Raw genomic sequence first — 20,798 nt, 5'->3', positions numbered from 1 at the left:
TTCTGGGCTTGGGCACTGTCCTTGTACTCTTCAGCTCTAGGCGAGCACTCTACCACTTGAACCACAGCACCACTTCCGTTTTTCTAGTGGTTTATTGAAGATAAAGAGTCTCATGGACTTTCCTGTCAGGGCTGGCTTTGAACTGTGAGCCTCAGATCTCAGCTTCCTGAGTAGCTAGGATTATAGGTGTGAGCCACCTGGCTCCATGATCAATATTTTTAAACCACATATATCAACATTTAAATTTGTTTCCTCTTCCTAATGAATTGTTTTATTACTCTGAAGTGATATAATCTATCTTTAGTAATATGCTTGCTATAAATTTCACTTTGTGGAAATTAGCAACATTCCTAAATATTTCATTATTTGCATTATAGTTTTGGGAACTTTCGTGTATTCAATATCTTCATTCTAGAGTTTCTCTTATTTGTTTTATTAATATATATTGTATATTGTAAAGATACTGTACAGGGGGGTTACAGTTACATGGGCAAGGTAATGTGTCCATTTTCTAGTGAACATTGTAAAGGAGGCTATAGAATTTCCCTTCTAAAAGGATACTGTATATACTGTTTTTCATTTTGATTGATTTTATATAGAAATGATTAGTTTGTATGTAAAACTACATTGTTTACATATGATCTACTTGAGTTTATTATAATTAGAATATATGAACCTAAACTATCATCTATGTGCTTCCTGCTTGTCTAACTTTCTGTTTTGCTTTGTTTCTTTTTTTCTTGTTTTGTGGACTTCTTTTAGTTTGTATGAGCACTAGTTTTATACTATTTCTTATAATTTTGAAACCACATATTCTGAATAATTGGGAATTTGTTTGGTAAATATGACATGTATTTGTGGGATATCAAAGTTTAATGTTTACTTACTATGAGTTTTTATTATCTATCTTGATTTTATTTATCTGAATGCTACAAAAATTTGTTACCACTTCATACAAACATCATAAATTGGACTACTCTCATGTCAGTCTTTCACTACATTATGTGTTAACTGTGTGTTGTATACCTAAAAAGCACTCTTGAATATTTCCTTTCCAAATATCTGTTCTTTTTTGCTGATTCCTTCCATTATGCTGTTTGCCTGAAAATGACTTAATTGCCCCCTAGATTTGTATGGGGCATTTCCAATACATAGAAGTTACTTTTAATTAATTAATTAATTAATTTTTATATCTTTATTGTAAAGGTGATGAACAGGGGTTACAGTTTTAATTATATTTAGTAACTATTTTCCGTTAAAATTAGCTATTTTTTCCAGTTGTATCAAAGAAGAATTAAACCCACTGTTGCTGTGCTTTCCCACTGCAAAAAGAGTATATTATAACAAAGACAAAGGAAATAAATAAAAATAAAATAATACTACTGTATGTTGACCTGTGTTTTCTATTTCAGCTGTATCTCCCTCTCCCCACCTTCTTTCTTTTCTCTCTCCCCCTCATTTCTTACTTACTCTTTTCTTCTCTCTTCATTTTCATGTGACAGCAGGCATGTGATATTTAGACAAGGTCATGGGCACATCAGGGGAACATGCCACGTCAGGGCCCTTTGCAGGACATCCTGAATGATGGGATTAGGGAGGAGACTCCAGCCCACGATGTTCTATAGCCAGTCTGTCACACCACTGCTGCCATGGAGGCAGGGAAATGTGGGTTGCTAAATTCACTCTCTTCTTCAATGTGAAATTATATACAAGTGGGTGGGAAAATCACAAATGTTAAGTCAGTGAGCAAAGGGAAGGAAATGTTTAACATATTATTCAAGTAATTTCTTGTCAGTCATGGGCTATTCCACTCATTTTAACATGGCATATGTTTTTTTTTTGCTTGCTTATACCTTCAATCATGTCTCTTCTGTCTTTACTCTAAAAAATGAATCATTATTAAACGTCTCTGAAATGTTCTGACTTCAAATGTCCTTTCTAGTTATTATTTGTACACCTATAAGTATATTTTATATCTTTCAGTCATGTAGTTTTCTGAAAACATATACAACTTGTTTTATGTGTATTTCAGCTTTCAAATGTGTTTTTATATAAGATAAACCACACACATACACACACACACACACACAATTTTTCTCTGCCTCAGATGACTTTGAACCAAAAAACTCTGGATTTCAAACTCTTGAGTAGCTAGTATAACAGGTGTGAATCATCACAGCCTGGCTTATTCAGTACTATTTTGTGTATTTGTCTTATTATTCTTTTGCACTTATTAATAGCGGATAAGCCATTCATCCATTGACTCAGAATATGACAAGTGAAGAAAAGGTTACATCTGTGGATTTATGCCATGTATATATACTTTGGAATAAGAAAAACTGAGAGCTCAAACTGGTATGCAGCATGCCTTCTCTGACATTAATGTGACTTTCACAGTTTTACTGCTATGTCCTGTCTCTTTTCAACATTTGTGTAGAACTTTACATATCAGACTACTTTGTGAGTACTTGTGAGTGAGAGTTGATTACAAGAAAAAAAAGATGAAATTAAAATAGAATGACAGCAAAGTGAAAGAAAAAAACTAGATGACTTATAATGTAGCAGCACATGGATTTCCAAGCAGTTAAAACAAGGTAGTATAAAGCATTACCTGATTTCCTAAATGCCTTGTTGAACACTTATTACAGGACTATTAAACAAGCAATAAACGTTGGTTTCTCCTTCCTTAAGCTTACAGAGTTGAATGGCATTTGTATCTGCATATGTATTTATTTACTGGAAATACTAGGTTTTGAACTCAGTTTCATGCATGCGAGGCTTGTTTGCTTGGTTGGTGTTATACTACATGATTCACACACCTTCAATCCAGCATTTTCCTAGTTATTCTAGAGATGGAGTTTCACACACTGTTTTGACCAGGCTGGTTTCAAACTGTAATCTGCCAGATCTCAGCCTCCTGAGTAGCTGGGATTACAGGAGGCACAGGTGCTAGGCTTCTCTTTTATTTAACTCAAGAACTGAATTTTCAAACTCTGTCAATGGTTCTGCTCAACTGTTTCCTGGAAATAGATTTTATGAGAGCGTCCATATGATTTTAGGCCAATGAAAATGTGGTTTTTAAGTACAGAGAAAATCTTAACAATTTAAACCTTAACATATTGTTCTTAAAAATACCTTTTCTCATACATGTAGGATAAGACAACATTTCAAAGCATTCTAAATATTGCTTCAATAAAATCGTCAATATGAATAGAATGGATTATACCTAAAAAGACTCTTGCAACACAGGAGAAAAAGCAAAATCCATAGGGAAACAATGGATTTCTTTTGTCCCTTCATTTGTTCCTTTGGATCAAAACTTTAGCTCTAACAGGGCAACACCGCACTAGCAAAACCATAGAGAATCATTTCTCTTGCCAAAGCCAGGCATAATCAGATCTCTCCTTACTGGGTGATGCCCCCAGATAAGGATATAAGAGTATTTATACCTATTCAGGGACCACCAAAAAAAACAAAACAAAACAAAAAAAGCAAAAATCATGAATCTATCTTTATGGATACTACAGTGAGATAAAATTTCACATATGCTAAAAGCACCATAATTAAAATAGTAATATGACACTGAGTATTGAGAATGGATGTTGTAGAAGGACTTGTAAGCAATGAGACAGAAGGTATACTGCACACCCATTTGAAAACACTTGTGTCACATGACTTTAATTCAAACATGAAGGAGACTTAGGCCAGATGACAAGGTGTTAAAGGCCAAGCTGAGATGTGATTTTCCATCCCCCAAACTCAAAATCTAGACATCAGAAACAACCTTAGGCATTTTCTGGAAAAACTGATTGTGTATTCTTTGACTATATTCACTACTTAGAGCACCTATGTGCATAGATAATGACATTCTTCAAAACAGTTGTGATCTGAAAACAAGACATCTGTCCCTCACAACTGTTGGCTGTCTTTCTTTTTGCTTCCATCCTTAGGTTTCAAATTAACATCTGAGCAACAAAGATACATGGGCTCAGTGGAGACCATAGACATAAAGAAAACTTTGTACATTTACTAGTTGATGCATCTATTTCTACATATTTCTGAAATTCTGTGAGGGTTTCTTAAAAGCTCCAACATGTCATAGAACAGTTTAGGGAGAGAAGTCAACAAAGATGTGAATGATGGAGAATTTTTTTACACATATTAATAGAACACTCTATAATGATACTATATCAGTAATTAATGAAATGGCTAGGTGCCAGCATCTCATGCCTGTAATCCTAGCTACGCAGGAGACTGAGATCTGAGGATAGTAGTTTGAAGACAGTTAGGGGGATAAATCCAAGATTTATCTCCAACTAACCACCAAAATGCTAAAAGTGGAGCACTAGTTCAAGTGGTAGAGCAGCAGCCCAAACAATAAAGGTAAGGGATACCATCAGTTCAAGCCTCAGTCCTAGCACACACAAAATCACAATTTAATGAAGTGAGGTTTATGGTATATATATATTTTCAGACTACACCTTTGGAAGTAATCTGGAGAGTGTATTTTATTAATAACACATAAGGAAATGATAAAATATGAAAATAATGACAAAAGAAAAAGTTTAGAGATAGATAAAATATGAGAGTAATTTCTGAAAATAGAGACCCAGCTCTACTATGCAATTTAATAGATTTACAATGACATCTATTTTATGCCTACAAATTACCATACAAGACACCAATGTCTGTGTTAACTCTTTCCACACTTGCATCCACCAACTTTAAATAATTCAACTCTGCAATCAATAATTTACTCTTTTGAAATTTAGTTATGAATTAGCCCAGGATTTTTATTCTAGTATATTTAGTGTTGTGGCACTAAATTCTTAGATTTACGTAACTGAAACAGATAGTTGAGATTTTTGCTAAAGAAAACCTATATGGGACATAATTCTTGAACTAATAGCATATTGAGACTCTAAAGTTAATTTTTTTCTAATCAGTGTTCCAGAAGGGGTTTCACAAAAGACATGAAATGATTCTTTCTTGTATGAGCACCAAGTTGATGGGATGGTAAGTACATATTAAAACATTTTGTGAAGGCCAGAAATCTTAATAGCTACATACATAGTTACTCCTTGAAACACTACTTACATTGTGCTTGGTGAGGTTTGAAATATTAGTTGCTATTGCTTGTAGCCAGTCAATAGAGTCTTCTGTAGAGAGGCACTGAATAATTCCACTGCAGACACCATCTACAGCAACAACTTGAAAGGCGTTCTGCCTGCAGGTATGAAAGAAGAAAAAGAAATCAACACCTCATGCATTCATGTATGCAAACACATGACAATATCTGTGGAAAATTTCTTCTTTCAATCCATATAAGCATCAGCCTCCAAACTCAAATGTGATCACTTCCTTTTATACAGCTTTCTGCTGTTAGATGAAACAACCTGCATAGACCTAGATATGAGATAATTTCAAGCAAGTAGGAGGCATCCTTAGATTCAAGTAAATACAGACAACCATAGAAATGTGAGACATAGCATTAAATAGCAGTGCATATAAGAAATTTTGGAAGTATTATTTTCCCAACCTAATATGAAATTAAACACATTCTGTAATTTCAGCTACTGTCATCTTGGCATTTGCTGATGCATTTTCTGACTGACGTTAGAATGATCACAAACACAAATATTCAGCATGATGTTTTAAAATTCACTTGACTTTCCCATGCTGTAGCATCTTGTCAGTTCTTATCCATGGTGAACTCAGCCTATACATCCTCTTAAAAAAGGCTGAAAGCCGGGGCTCCTGTCTCCTTTCTGTGTCTCAATGACCATGTTTTCTTTTTCTTTTCTTTTTTTTTGTAGATTTTCTTTTTTATTGTAAAGGTGATGTACAAAAGGGTTACGGTTACACAAATAATGAGTACATTTCTTGTAGAACATCATTACCCCTGCCTTGTTTTCTCCTACTTCCTGCCCCATATTCCCCTCCTTTTAAGTTGAAAAGTTAATTTCCAACATGGTGTCTTCTGAGTATCACTTTTGAATTGGTTCATCCTTTGATATTTGTCTTACCATTTCTGTGATACCCTTCTCATCCTCAAATTAGATAAACTTATATGCAAATCAGATAAATTTATATACAGTACAATACAAAGGGTACTAAAATAAAACAGTGACAACAGGGGGTAAACCAGAAAGGTGGGGGAACAAAAGAAAAAAGAAATAACTGCATACAGTACACTAAGAAAAAAATCCAAAAATCTCTTGTTTTCATTTTATAAGGCCATTTGTACATAGCATTGAGCTATTGTGATCCTCTGTTTGAACTATCCTAGACATATACCATTTACTACAAACAAGGTAAACCAGGCATCCTATGTTTCTTTGGGTCTGGCTTACTTCACTTAATAAGATTTTTTTTCCAAGTCTTCTATTTCCTTAAGAATGTCGTTATGCAATTCTTTCTAATGGAAATATAGGATTCCAGCGTGTATGTAAACCAATTTTTTAAATACTTTTATCCATTGAGAGACATCTGGATTGATTCCATATCTTAGCTATGATAAATAAGGCTACAATGAACATAGTTGTGCTGGAAGCTTTAGTATGGCCTTTTTTGTGGTCATTTGGGTAAATACCCAGGAGTGGGATTGCTGAATCATAGGGAAGCACTAGGCTTAGTCTTTTGAGGAATCTCCATACTGCTTTCCAGAGTGGTTGAACAAATTTACATTCCCAGCAAAAATGTAATAGCATTCCCTTTTGGCCACATCCCTTCCAACATCAGTTATTATTAGTTTTCTTGATAATGGCCACTCTAGCTGGGGTGAGGTGGAATCTTAATGTACTTTTTATTTGCACTTCTTTTATGGGAAGAGATGTTGAAAATTTCTTTCTGTGTCTATTGGACATTTTTAAATTTCCTCTTCAGAGAACTCTCTCTTTAAGTCTTTAGTGTAGAAAATTGAGATTGGATCCTTATATTCTGCCCTGTACCAGAATCAACTCCAAATGGATCAAAGACCTCAATGTAAAATCAGATACCCTGAAAATACTACAGGAAGGAATAGGAAAAACACTAGGGCTCCTTGGCACAAATTGAAATTTTCTCAATAAAGACCCAGAAACACAACAAATCAAAGAAATGTTGGATAAATGGCATTTCATTAAACTGCAGAGGTTCTCCATGGCAAAGTACATAGCTAGCAAGATCAATAGAAAGTCCACACACTGGGAGAAGATCTTCACTAGTTATAAAATAGACAAGGGCTATATCTAAAATATACTTAGAGCTCAAAAATTTACCCTCCCTTTTGTGGCTGGCAAGGTGGCTCAGTGGTAGAGTGATTGACTTGCATGCATGAGGCCCTGGGTTCAATTCCTCAGCACCACATAAGCAGAAAAAGCCAGAAGTGGCACTGTGCCTCAAGTTGTAGAGTGCTAGCCTTGAGCTGAAGAGCTGAGGGACAGTGCCCAGGCCACCCCATTAATAATTAGGCTAAAAACATAAATGATATTTTTATGTGTGTCACAGTTGAAAATTTCAAGAAATCCTATCTTTAGAAATTGTAATGACCAGTCCAAGCACCTTCATGATTTTGATTTGCATTTGTGTTGACTACAGAATATTAAATAACACTCCCTACATTGTTTACAAAAGAACTACAGTTTGTTGCCCTCAAAATCTTCAATGATTTATTACATTTTGTTCTGTATCAAGTTCTTGCAAGGTTCAAGTATAAATTTAATAGATAGAAATAGGTAACACCCAGAGAACAGAAGAAGATGGCAGAGGAGAGGCTGGAGGCTAAGCAAGCTCTTCCATAGAAACCAATATTAGTATTCCAGTGGAAAATTTAAAGCTAGAAACACACACCAAGTGTGTTATCTTAGTACAGAGAATTTGGCCAGAGAGGAAACTTAGGCAGCTTAGTTAAAGACACAGATTCAAGCAACCCTGGTTTGGGTCGGCTGCTGGCGGTGGGGGCTGCCGCTGGTCGTCATATTCAAAACAGAGAGCCCAGGACAAAGGCACCAGAGTGAATTCTACTCCTGCCAGCAAGAACCGACAAGGAGCAGAAATCTTCATCCGGTCTACCACAGATAGTCACAGACTGTGGACATGGACGACAATTCGTGAGTACCCCAAGACATCCTCACCCCTTCTAACAAAGCAGCGATAGGAAGGTAGCCCCTCCCCCACCACCAAGAAAAACTCCAACTTTGCTACTGACCCAGACCAGGCCAGAGCAGCTAGCACAATGTGACCTGTGGCAGGGCTCAACTCCACCCTTGGGGAGAGTTGCCTCTCCCAAGCAGAGGCAGCTCTGCAAGGGCAGGGCAGACTCTCCTTAGCTGGTAAACAGAGCCAGAGGCTACCCTTCCCAGCTGCTGCACTGGAAGCAACTCCAGCCCTTGAGCAATTGGAAACTTGGTACACAGAAATCCTGAGATAGGGGCTGGGAAGGTGGCTCAGTGGTAGAGCACTTGCCTTGCATGCTCAAGGCCCTGGGTTCAATTCCTCAGCACCACATAAGCAAAAAGAAAAAAGCCAGAAGTGGCGCTGTGGCTCAAGTGGTAGAGCGCTAGCCTTGAGCTGAAGAGCTGAGGGACAGCACCCAGGCCCAGAGTTCAGGCCCCACGACTGCCCCCCCCCCCCCAAAAAAAATCCTGAGATAGATTCCAGGCTTGGCTGATTGAGTCTCTCAGGAGCTAGCCCCTCAGGGTAAAGCTGACAGGCCGTAGCTCAACCTACAACCTAGCACCCCTCACAGCAACTCAAAGCTAGAGGAAACAGCCACCTTGCCCTTTTGTGATACTCAAAGTAGATCACCCTCCCACTGACCTAACCTGGGAGGAGAGACATAAACCTCCCAGTGAGGCAGAGCTTCCTTCCCCCTGCTCAAATAAACTGATTTAAGAAAACAACCAAGCCACAAGACAACCAAGCACAAGCAAACCAAAGACTCCACCACCAAGAGACTGGCTACCGACACAGGGGAGAGACAATGACTGCACTTGCCCTCCCCACACCCCAATTTTTTTTGGAAAAACTTTTTTCTACCTAATTTTTTTAAACTGTTGTCTATTTTCTTCATTTTTATTTTATTTTTTTGTTTTTGTTTTTGATATTGTTGTTGTTTCTTTTTTTGATATTCTCTTTATACTCTTTTCCCTTTTGGTCCTTTTAGGTTATTTTTGTTGTTGTTGTTTTGTATTACTTAATTGCTGTTCAGTTCATTCCCAGATATATATCTTTCTTTGATTAATAGTCCTTACCCTTCATTGTGTGCATACTTAATTCAGATATTGATCACCTGATTCACAACCTCCCAGCCTTAACTCCATTAATTGTAGAATTATTTCTTTATACTTACATTGTTTTTATGTGTTTCATTTTAAATTTTTTATTTTTAATCTTTCCTTTTTCTTTATCTCTCTTCACCTTTCCTGCTATCCCTCCCTTTGCCTCTATACATTCCTCCAATCTTATTTTTTCCTCACAATTCTCCCTAAACCTATATTTCTGGTCTGCTGACCCCTTCCTTAATTTTTTTAGTCTATTGATCCCTAGCTGTTTGTTGTTGAACTAGATTGTATCTTTTGAACTATATGGTATCTGTACATATTTTGACTAGATCAAACAATCTGTGCAACTACAGGGCTCTGGCTGATGCTTGCCTTAAAATAGTGTTCTAGCTAAGAATCGGTTTTGCTATCATACCCAAATGGGCAGAACAAGCAGAAACACAAGAAAACTGGCAAGTCCAGATATTTCAACTCCAGCTCATGACAATCAGGCAACAGAGCAGTCAATGAATAACCCAGAGGAGAGTTCCCAAAATGCTCTACAAAAAATACTGGTAAACATGCTGAACAAAAAGTTTGAAAGCCTGCAAAGGTCTCACTGTGAGCATGGTAAGAAAATGCATGAGTGTGATGAAACTAACTAAAGATTAATGTCCTGAAATATCGTGAGTGTGATGAGGCTAATCTGAGATTAATAGAGGAATTGCGTGAGTGGGATGAGATTAGACAAAGAATAATTGAGTCATTCATGAAATACACAAACAGATAGCTGGAGCAAGCCAGGGAGGCCACAAAGGGAATGCTGAATGAAGCCCAACAGAAAGGGAGTCCAATGAAACCATAACCAATCAACTAAGGGATTTGAGAATGAACACTGAAAACCAAATTTAGGAAGTAAAGAAGTCAATACAAGATCTAAAACAAAGTTCCAACAAAGAATTTGAAGCCATCAAATCTGACCAATTAGAAGAAAAAGAAATAAACATATAGAAAGTCTTGACAGTAGGTTAGACCATGCAGAAGATTGAATCTCAAGGATTGAAGGCAGCCTACATATTATAGAGAAAGAACAGACAACTATTCAAGATAATTAAGTCAAGAAGATCCTGGAATGATGTATGCCAAATGCTAAAGACAAACAACTATCAACTAAGAATACTCTACCCAGCTAAACTCTCCTTCATAATGGAATGTCAAACAACCTTCCACAGCAAAGAAAAACAGAAATAGTATATCTCCACCAAACCAGCCCTACAAGATACTTAATGATGTCTACACATAGAAAACCAACAAGAGCACAAAAAAGGGCAAGAAACCGTCCTGAAACAGAGAATCCAAGAAGCATAGGAAGAACCCAACTGGCACATCCTGCAAGAAGTTGAATAACATGGCAGGAACTACCAAACACCTCTAAGTCTCAATATTAGTGGACTTAAATCTCCAGTTAAGCAATATAGACTGTCTAGTGGGATCAGAAAGCAATATCCTTTTATCTGCTGATTTAAGACACACAACTTGACCACAAAAACAAACATATTCTGAAAGTGAAAGGCTAGAATAAAATCTTCCAAGCAAATGGCCCCCATAAAAAGGTGGGAGTTGCAATCCTAATATCAGATAAAATAGAATTCAACTTAAAATTAGTGAGAAGAGACAAAGAAGGTCGTTACATAGTAATTAAGGGTTCTCTCCTTCAGGAACATTTTACAGTTCTAAATATCTATTCATCAAATAATGCAGCACCCAAATTAATCCAAGAAGCACTACTTTCCCTAAAATCACCCATTGATCCAAAAACATTGATTGTTGGGGATTTTAACACACCACTATCACTTCTCAATAGATCAACCTGGCAAAAACATGACAGAGAAACCTCAGACCTAAACAACTGCATAGATCAGCAAGACTTAACAGACATCTACCTAATATTTCACCCAGTAACAGCAGAATACATGTTCTTCTCAGCAATGCATGGAACATTCTCCAAAATAGACCACATTTTGGGTCGCAAACCAAATTTGTTCAAATTCAGAAATTATGCCCTGCATTCTCTCAGACCACAAGGGAATAAAAGTAGAATTCAACACCAAAAGCCACCAAGAGAAATCCTGTACCACATGGAGGCTGAACAGCACACTGTTGAACTAGTAGTGTTTTGTGGAAGAGACTGGAAAGGAAATTCAAATGTTCATGAAATATTAAAAAAAAAACAAACAAACACAAAAACTCAGCTTCTCTGGGGCACAGCAAAAGCAGTACTCAGAAGTAAGTTTATAGCTCTGAGTTCCTACATTACCAAATTGGAGCGATATAAAACCAACAGTTTAATGAGGCACCTACAGCTCCTTGAAAAAGAGCAACAAGCTAAACTCCAATCCAGTAGACAGAAACAAATAATAAAAATTAATCAGAATTAAATGAATTAGAGTAAAAAAAAACTATAGAAAGAATCAACAAAACAAAGAGTTGGTTCTTTGAAAAAATTAATAAAATTGACAGATCCTTATCAGAAAAACAATAGTACACATTCAAATAAACAAAATCAGAGATGAGAATGGAACATCACTACAAAAACAGCCAAGATTCAGAATTTAGTAATTGGATACCTCTCAGAACTTTATGCTAATAAGTTTGAGAATCTGAAAGGTATGGACGAGTTTCTAGCAAATATTGACATGCCCAAACTAAACCCAAGATGATTTAAATCAACTTAACTGACCCATACTAAGCATTGAAATAGAAACAGCAATAAGAGACCTCCCACTCAAGAAAAGTTCAGGACCGGATGGATTACAGGTGAATTCTATAAGCCCTTCAAAGCAGAACTCATACCAATACTCCTCCAACTCTTCAATGAAATTGAAAGTGAAAATTCACTACCAAACTCTTTTTATAAAGCCATCATAACCCTAATCCCAAAACCAGGCAGAGAACTATTGACCCATTTCATTTTTTTATATTCAACTGTTTATTGAATATATAAAAATGCTCTATATTATTAATAGCTAAGAAAATACCAATTCAAACCTTTGATATGATACCACTGCATAAACTGAGTTATTACAACCATTATTTTGTTATGAAGGAAATATTACATGACAATTTCCTATGTCAGGAGCTAGAAGTGAATTAGCACCCCAGGGCTCTATTGTACTCCTTCATAACCAAAATCCCACATCTCCCCACTAAAGGTAACAATTATCCTAATTTTATGTTGATCTTAATCTTACTTTCCTTACATTGTATGACTCACTAATGTAGTTCAGTTGTATATTACTTGAAAATTTTTTAAATTCTTCATTGTGATTAATGATTACATAATTTCCCAAATTTCACATTATGGCATAGTGATGTTTAGTTAAAGCTATAGACTCATTTCATTGGTGAACATCTATGCAAAACTTCTCAACAAAATTTTGGCCAATTCACTTAAACACTCATCCAAAAAATCATACATCAAGATCAAACAGGATTAATTTCAGGGTTGCAAAGCTTTTTCAATATACACAAATCAGTTAATATAATTCATCACATCAACAAGACCAAGGATAAGAACCACATGATTATTTCAATAGATGCAGAAAAAGCATTTGACAAGTTTCAACACCGCTTTATGATGAAAGCTCTAGAAAAACTAGGAGGGCTGGGAAAGTGGCTCAGTGGTAGAGCGCTTGCCTTGCATGCATGAAGCCCTGGGTTCGATTCCTCAGCACCACATAAGCAGAAAAAAAAAGCTGGAAGTGGTGCTGTGGCTCAAGTGGTAGAGTGCTAGCCTTGAGCTGAAGAGCTAAGGGACAGTGCCCAGGCCGAGTTCAGGTCCACGACTAGACCTCCCCCCCCAATAAAAAAAAAAAAGAAAAAGAAAGAAAAACTAGGAATCAATTGAACACATAATGGGCAATATAATAAAGGCTGTGTATGACAAAACTACAGCCAGCATTATACTTAATAGCAAAAAGTTAAAGCCATTTTCTCTATAATCAGGAATGAGACAATGATGTCTGCTCACTCCACTCCTCTTCAACATAGTATTAGAATGCCCAGGAAGGACAATAAGACAAGATACAAAGGGGCTGCAAATTGGGAAAGATAAACTAAAACTCTCCCTCTTTGCAGACAAAATGATCTTGAGTCTAAAGAACCCTATGGACTCCATTCCCAAGTTACTTGAGCTGATTCAAAACTTTTGTAAATTAGCAAGGTATAAAATTAACCCTCAGAAATCAATGGCTTTCTTGCATGTCAATAATGAGAAGAGTGTGGCTAAAATTAGGAAATCAACGTTTTTTTTAATAGCTCCACAAACATAAAATACCTAGGAGTTAACAAGTAAAGAGGTAAAGGACCTCTATGATGAAACTTTAAAAACCTGAAAAAGAAAATTAAAGCAGAACTAAGAACATGGAAGAAGCGCTGAAGCTCCTGGATTGGGAGGATTAACATCATGAAAATAACAATACTGCCAAAGCCTATCTACAAATTCAATGCAATACCTACCAATATCCCAAACTCATTCTTTAATGAAATAGAAGAAGCAACCCAAAAATTCATATGGAACAATAAAATACCCAGAATAGCAAAAACAATCCTTTGCAAAAAGCTAAGGTGCTGGAGGAATATCAATATCAAATTTCAAACTCTACTACAAAGTTATAGTAATAAAAACAGATTGATGCTGGCACAAAAACAGACCTGAAGACCAATGGAATAGGACTGAAGACCCAGAAATGAACCCACAGACATAATAGTCACCTAATCTTTGACAAGGGAGCTAAAAAAATAGAATGGAAGAATGACAGCTTTTTCAGTGAATGGTACTGGCAAAATTGGTTAAACACCTGTTGAAAATTAAAGCTAAATCCCCATATATCACCTTGCACCAGAATCAACTCCAAATGGATCAAAGACTGCAAAATAAAAGCAGACACTCTAAAAACTACAGGAAGGAATAGGAGAAACTATAGGGCTCCTTACACAGGCTAATATTTTCTTAAGAGAGACCAAGAAACAACAAATTAAAGAAAGACTGGCAAATGTAATTGCATGATATTGCAGAGCTTCTGCATGGCAAAGGACACACCTAGCAAGATCAATAGAAAGCCCACGCACTGGGAGAAGATCTTCCCTAGTCATACAATGGACAAGGGTCTCATATCTAAAAGATACTTAGAACTCAAAAAATTAAATCCCCCAACAACAAATCCTCAAAGAAACATCTGCCCGATTAATAAGTGGGCTAAAAACTTAAAGAGAGACTTCTCTGAAGAGGAAATAAGAATGGCCAATAGACACATGAAGAAATGCTCAACTTCTCTAGCCATAAAAAATGCAAATCAAGACAACATTGAGATTCCACCTCACCCCAGATAGAAGGGCTATAATCAAGAAATCTATTAGCAACACATGCTGGAGGGGATGTGGCCAAAAGGGAACCCTACTGCATTGTTGTTAGGAGTGTAAACTTGTCCAGCCACTTTGGAAAGCAGTATGGAGGTTCCTCAAAAGACTCCACATAGAGCTCCCCTGTGACCCAGCAATCCCACTTTAGGTCATTTACCCAAATGATCACAAACAAGGACAAACTAAGGCTACCAGCACAACTATGTTTATTGCAGCATTATTTACCATAGCTAAGATATGGAACCAACCCAGATGCCCCTCAGTAGATGAATGGATCAAGAAAATGTGATATATATATATATATATATATATATATATATATATATATATAGTGTGTGTGTGTGTGTGTGTGTGTGTGTGTGTGTGTGTGTGTGTGTGTATAATGTAATTCTATGCCTCCATCAGAAAGAATGACATTGCCCCATTGTTTAGGAAATGGAAAGTCTTGGAAAAACATATATTAAGTGAAGTAAGCCAGGCCCAAAGAAACAAGTCCCCTGGTTTCCATTATTTGCAATAACAGTACATTTCTAGGACAAGTAGAAAAGGTCAAAAGCTATGTACATATGACCATATAAGATGATGTTAAGCAAAATGACCTCCAAGACAGAGACACCATGGTTTTTTTCTTTCTTGCTATTGTTGTTAATGTACTTATACTGCACTATGTGATTCTTTTGTTTCTTGTGTAAGTTCTTACCCCACAGTATAACCCCTATTGTCACTGTATCTGATTCTGGTGTCCTGTATCTTTTATATACATTTTTATAATTTGGGAAGGGGGAAGGGATATAACAAAATGCTTAAATAAGAATACAGGTTGACCCATTGTAACAATGAGATGTACAAGACACTATGTTGAAAGCAAACTTTATAATTTTGGGTGGCGGTGTAGGGAGGGAAGAGTTGGGGAGGTAGCGAGGGAGGGATGTTAGGGGAAAAACAAATGAGGAGGTAGCAATGCGGATAGGGAATGTACTCATTACCCTACTCATGTAACTGTAACCTCTCTACACAGTATTTTTACAATGAAAATATATATGGAGAAAAAAAATGTTAAAGAAAGGAAATGTAAATAAAAAGAAATAGGTAACAGACCAAAAAAAACTAAAAGCTACCCAAGTACCTTAGCGTGGAGAACTTCCCTGTTGTGGAACACAAATTATATTTAGAAAAGTATCTTTAGAAAATGCACTAAGTATATTTAAACCTAATTATGAAAGAGTATAAAACTTCATCTCAGTATTCAAAATGCTATGGAAAAATTGAAATATTTCTTCTAAATGATCATCTTTCCTGGCACTTTTGAATATTGGAGCTAGGTATTTGTGGATATTAGGCATCATTTACCTCCTGAAATAAAATAAAAGCCAAATATACACCTAGCTTAGGCTCACATTTAAGCTCGAGTCTTTCTCTTCTTCAATATGAACCCATGAACTGAACCTGTGGCCCTTTTGAATCAAAGGCTCCCTGCATTCATATTGTTAACAGTTTTATTTTATTTAATTTTTTGTTAGTCCTGGGTCTTGAACTTGGGGCTTGTACACTGTCCCTGAGCTTTTTTTTTTTTTGCTCAAGACTACCTCTCGACCATTTGAACCTCAGCTTTGGATGGTTAATTGGAGATAAGAGTTTCACAGTCTTTACTGCCTGGATTGGTTGGCTCTGAATTGTGATCTTCAGATGAGTAGTTGGAATTACAAGAACGAGCTACTGGTACCTGGCAAACTTTTGGTATTTTTCAAGAACCTGATTCTCAGTCCTTGACACAGATCTCTCTGGTGAACACAGACAGGAGTGTGTGTGTGTGTGTGTGTGTGTGTGTGTGTGTGTGTGTGTGTGTGTGTGTGTGTGTGTGTGTGTATTATATATATCATATATATTTCATCAATATATGTACTTCTCTTACAAATATATTAAATGGGGCTGGAAAGGTGGCTCAATGGTAGAGTGCTTGCCTCACATGCATGGGGCCCTGGGTTTGATTCCTCAGCACCACGTAAGCAGAAAAAGCCAGATGTGGTGCTGTTACTCAAGTGGTAGACACTAGCCTTGAGCTGAAGAGCTGAGGGACAGCACCCAGGCCCAGAGTTCAAGTCCTATGACTGACAAAAAACAAAAAAGCTACAAATATATTAAATGACTTTAGGAAGTATATATATACACACACACACACACACACACACACACACACACACACACACACACAATATGATTCTTTGAAACTGATTATAGTAAAAACAACTTAGCATGAAAAACTATTACAAATGCACATGTATAATTTTTAGGTTTAATTCTAAAGTTCTTCAGTAACTAGGATATTTCAAACATTTAAACAGAAGTTCAACCATCCATAGAAAACAAGAATTTAAATTTAGTAATATGCATTTCTTGCCAGTCTCTGATTAGAATAACCATAGTTTCATGTGACATAAAGTAAAGCATGCTTTGAACATATTTGTTCTCCCTACTTTAAATAAATCATGAGCTCTAGGTATTTTTAGCTGATTAAATCAATACATTCTAATCAAGTCTGCAGCCTATGCAACTATATGTGTTACAAAGTTCCCATGTAGAGTAATCATCAGGCAATAATCCTTTATAAATCTGAACCTCTCCCTGGATGTAAAGAAAATTTACATTTCATGTTATTTTCAAAATTGATAGAAAACCTTCTATGAAGTGTTATAACTGTTTATTTTGCTATGTATGTTATATTTTTAAAAATGGACTGGTTGACAGGAGGTGGTGGCCCACACTTGTAATTATAACTACTCAGATTGATATTTATGTTTGGCAGTTTTGAGCCAGTCTAGGCAGGTCTGTGAGACTCTTAGCTACAATTAACAACCAAAAAGTCAGAAGTGAAAACTACTGCTCACTCAAGTGATTGTCTTGAGCAAAATGCTTGAGGACAATGCCCAGGTCCTATGTTAATGAGTTTTGTGTGTAAGACTAGCACCACCAAATAAAAAGAAAAAAGGTCTGTTCATAATGAGTCAAAAGTCTATCTCTAGTATGAACTAAAGAAGAATGTTGGCCAATGCATCCATTCCTATGCCTTAGTGTCCCCCAAGGGAAAACTAGTATAGATTCATTTATTTATTAATTTTGCTGAGTAATTGGTAGTATCCAGACACTTCCCAATACCCGATATTGTGGCTTTTCTGTGAATAAAGATCTTCCAGATGATCCAGTGACAATGAATACTGACCATAGCATTTTGCTGAGAGTGGCAGCAAATAGACTTGGCATTTCATTAAAACTTCTGCAGAATTATATTACGTTTTTAAATACAGCTTTAGATAGTAAATTCTCTGACTTAACATCGACAGTAGTTATCGATCTTCTGATTTCAACTAATTTAGTCCTATATGTTCTGAAATCAAGAGACTTGTTAACTCATTAATTCTGTATTGTGAGACATTAATGCTCATGGTAATAATAGAATAATATTGAGTATATCCACACAAAATAACAGTGAAACAGCTACAGAGTTAGTTATCTTGTTTTAAATTCAGGTTGATTTTCCACTCTGCATAATGGTTTGACACTTTGCTGAGGATTTTTGATCATTGCTCTGGCAATAAGAAGTATTCATAGTATTATTGAATTTCAGAATAGTTTTACTCATTTAAAATACAAATTAGTCTTCCTTGTATGAAATATACACTGCTTCCAGTAAGAATTCATAAACAGTTTTTAATCGAGCATATGCATACACATGAATACATTTACATTTCTAATTAATTCCATTAATATTTCATGTTTTTACTCATTGTTGATTTTATACCACATGAAGGCAGATGCAGCAGGATAAGTTCACGAGAGGTGAAACAGATAAAAGAGAGACTCTGGAGTATTGTGCAAAAGGAACAAGAATTTCAGAATCTAAAACATGTAAGTTTTCAATTACTGGTTTGCCTCTGCCGTGAGGACACCAGGAGACCAGTATGAAGAATTCAGCTTAGTATACAGAAGGCTGTCTAAGTCTTACAGGAGTGTGAAGCTGGCAGAGTACCATGGATGAGTTTTGCAGAAGGACCACAGTGGTTAAATATGAGAGGCATGGAGGATATGGTGTCAGATAAGTGAGGAGGATACTTTAATCTATAAATATTAGATGATATGACATTGAGGTTAAAGAGTGTCAGTTTAAGTAGAATAAAACAATTAGTTTAACAGATTTTTTAACGCATTAGAAAGCACTTGATTTTGAAATTGCTTTTTAAACTGGATAATGATAGAGTATAGTCAAAATTACTCCAGAGTTTTTTGTGGAGACAAAGGAAATAATAGACAGGAGATAATTAATCCAAAAATCAAGACCAGAGACCTGAAATGCATGGCATATTGTGAGAAATATAGGTCGTTGGTCATTTTAAATGAATATACAATGTTGGAAACAAAGCAATACCTGATCGGTATGAGCTTTGTGGATCTGGCTGTGGCATTTCTACCTCACCTTGAGGTCAGAGAGAACTAATGTTAACATTTCAGGTTTGGAATGGAAAGATCACATTTATATTTTAGAAATATCTTTCTCTGCTTCTTAACAAGACCGAAAAAGAAACCAAGGTTAAGAGAGATGAGAGAAGGGTATGACTGCAATATGGAAGACAAAAATCATAATAATCGGTTTCCAGATAGTGGTTCTGTGGACAGAACAAATAGCAGTGACTCGAATTTCCCAGAATCAGATCACTTACTTGATCTGACAAGTAATTAGTGGTGGGAATGTTGAAAGAAAGAAAGAAAAAGTGGATTATCAGGCTGGTGATTTCATTATGATCCCTGTTTCTCATTGAGTGCAGCTCAGAAGCAGTGGAATCAGTTCTTTCTACACCAGCTGTGTTTTCTTGGCCCCACTTTTTCATTGCTTCTTGTATTTTCTTTTTTACAGGCTCAAATATAAAAGTGTTTACTGAGTTCCTTCCTAACTATATTTGTTACTCATCTTCCAAGTCTTATTAATCAATCTTCCTTGTGATTTGAAAGAGAAACCCTATGCTCTTCTGTAAATGTAACACTCCTTCCATTAGTGAATTTGGAAGGCCTTCTACCCAACTATAATTTTCTGAGAATTACTGACATTATGTAACTCTCACCTAAGGTTACTCTATCTGTAGAATGAAGAATGCAGCACCTGTCTTGTTTATATCAGGCAAAAAAGCTTAAGGACAGTGCTAGGACCTGAGTTCAAGCCCCAGGATCAGCACAAAAACAAAACAAAACAAAACCTCATCATTCAGTCTACTTCAGCAAGGCCTTGCTTTTGATAAGTGACATCTGGTGTAACTCAAATCAGGCCCTTATCTGAAGTGTATTCTCATAATTCTATTTTTTTTTACTATAATCTCTTCCTTTCTATTGCCACTAAATTAGCATACCTCTGTTATCCTTTCTAATTATCCTGCTCCATTAAACAAATCTACTCAGATTGTATCAACATTCTTCCTCTTTCAAGGCTTTCTGTTCATTCATACAGATTATAATTTTTTTAACCTAGCATTTTCTAGTACCTGGATTTCTACTTGTCCCTATTTTTTTCTTCTTCTGCTACTACAACTTGAATTCAGGACATAGGTGCTGTCCCTTAGCTTTTTGGCTCAAGGCTATACTACCTGATTCACACTTCCATTTCTGATTTTCCGTGGTTAATGGTGGACATTTCTGTTAGATTGGCTTCCAATTAATATCCTCTAGAGTAGTTAGGATTACAGATGTGACTTACCAGCACCCAGACTTATGTAGTGATTTTCAACTCTGAATAATTCCAATTGAATTAAATGTATAGCCTTTTCTTCTTAACAGACTAGTCTTCCTTGAAAAAAGTAATGAACAGTGCAAAAGTGAAACAAAAATTATTGATGAGACTAGGAATGGAAAGTGGAGGAGGAGGCAAAATGATGCTAGAAGTGACTCTGATCAAGATACATTGTATGTATAAATGGACATGTCATCTTATATGGTCATATGTGCATAGATTTTGAGCTTTTCTGCTCAACTGATAAGATTAGCCTATCATTCTCTCAAGGTACTCAAATTTTTTCTGGCTACAAGAAATACCACATGGTATTTTTAAATAAATCTATCAAAAATTTAACAAAACAACAGGAAAATTGGTAGAGT

General features: G+C 36.1%; 1 protein-coding gene across 6 annotated transcripts in view; it reads right to left on the bottom strand.

Annotated features, from left to right (window-relative positions):
• Sntg1 (syntrophin gamma 1) overlaps nt 1-20,798 on the bottom strand; it is an 807,695-nt gene that overhangs the window by 171,203 nt on the left and 615,694 nt on the right. For all 6 annotated transcript variants that reach the window (XM_069990696.1, XM_069990699.1, XM_069990700.1 and 3 more), the window contains one exon: nt 5,098-5,227. In XM_069990696.1, the coding sequence (XP_069846797.1) occupies nt 5,098-5,227 (130 nt within the window). The remainder of the gene's footprint in view (nt 1-5,097; nt 5,228-20,798) is intronic.

This window comes from Dipodomys merriami, unplaced genomic scaffold (genome assembly GCF_024711535.1).
Source record: "Dipodomys merriami isolate MVZ:Mamm:240054 unplaced genomic scaffold, mDipMer1.0.p SCAF_4, whole genome shotgun sequence".
Lineage (NCBI taxonomy): Eukaryota > Metazoa > Chordata > Mammalia > Rodentia > Heteromyidae > Dipodomys > Dipodomys merriami.
Note: the sequence above shows the minus strand (reverse complement) of the source record. Positions and strands in the feature narration are given on the sequence as shown.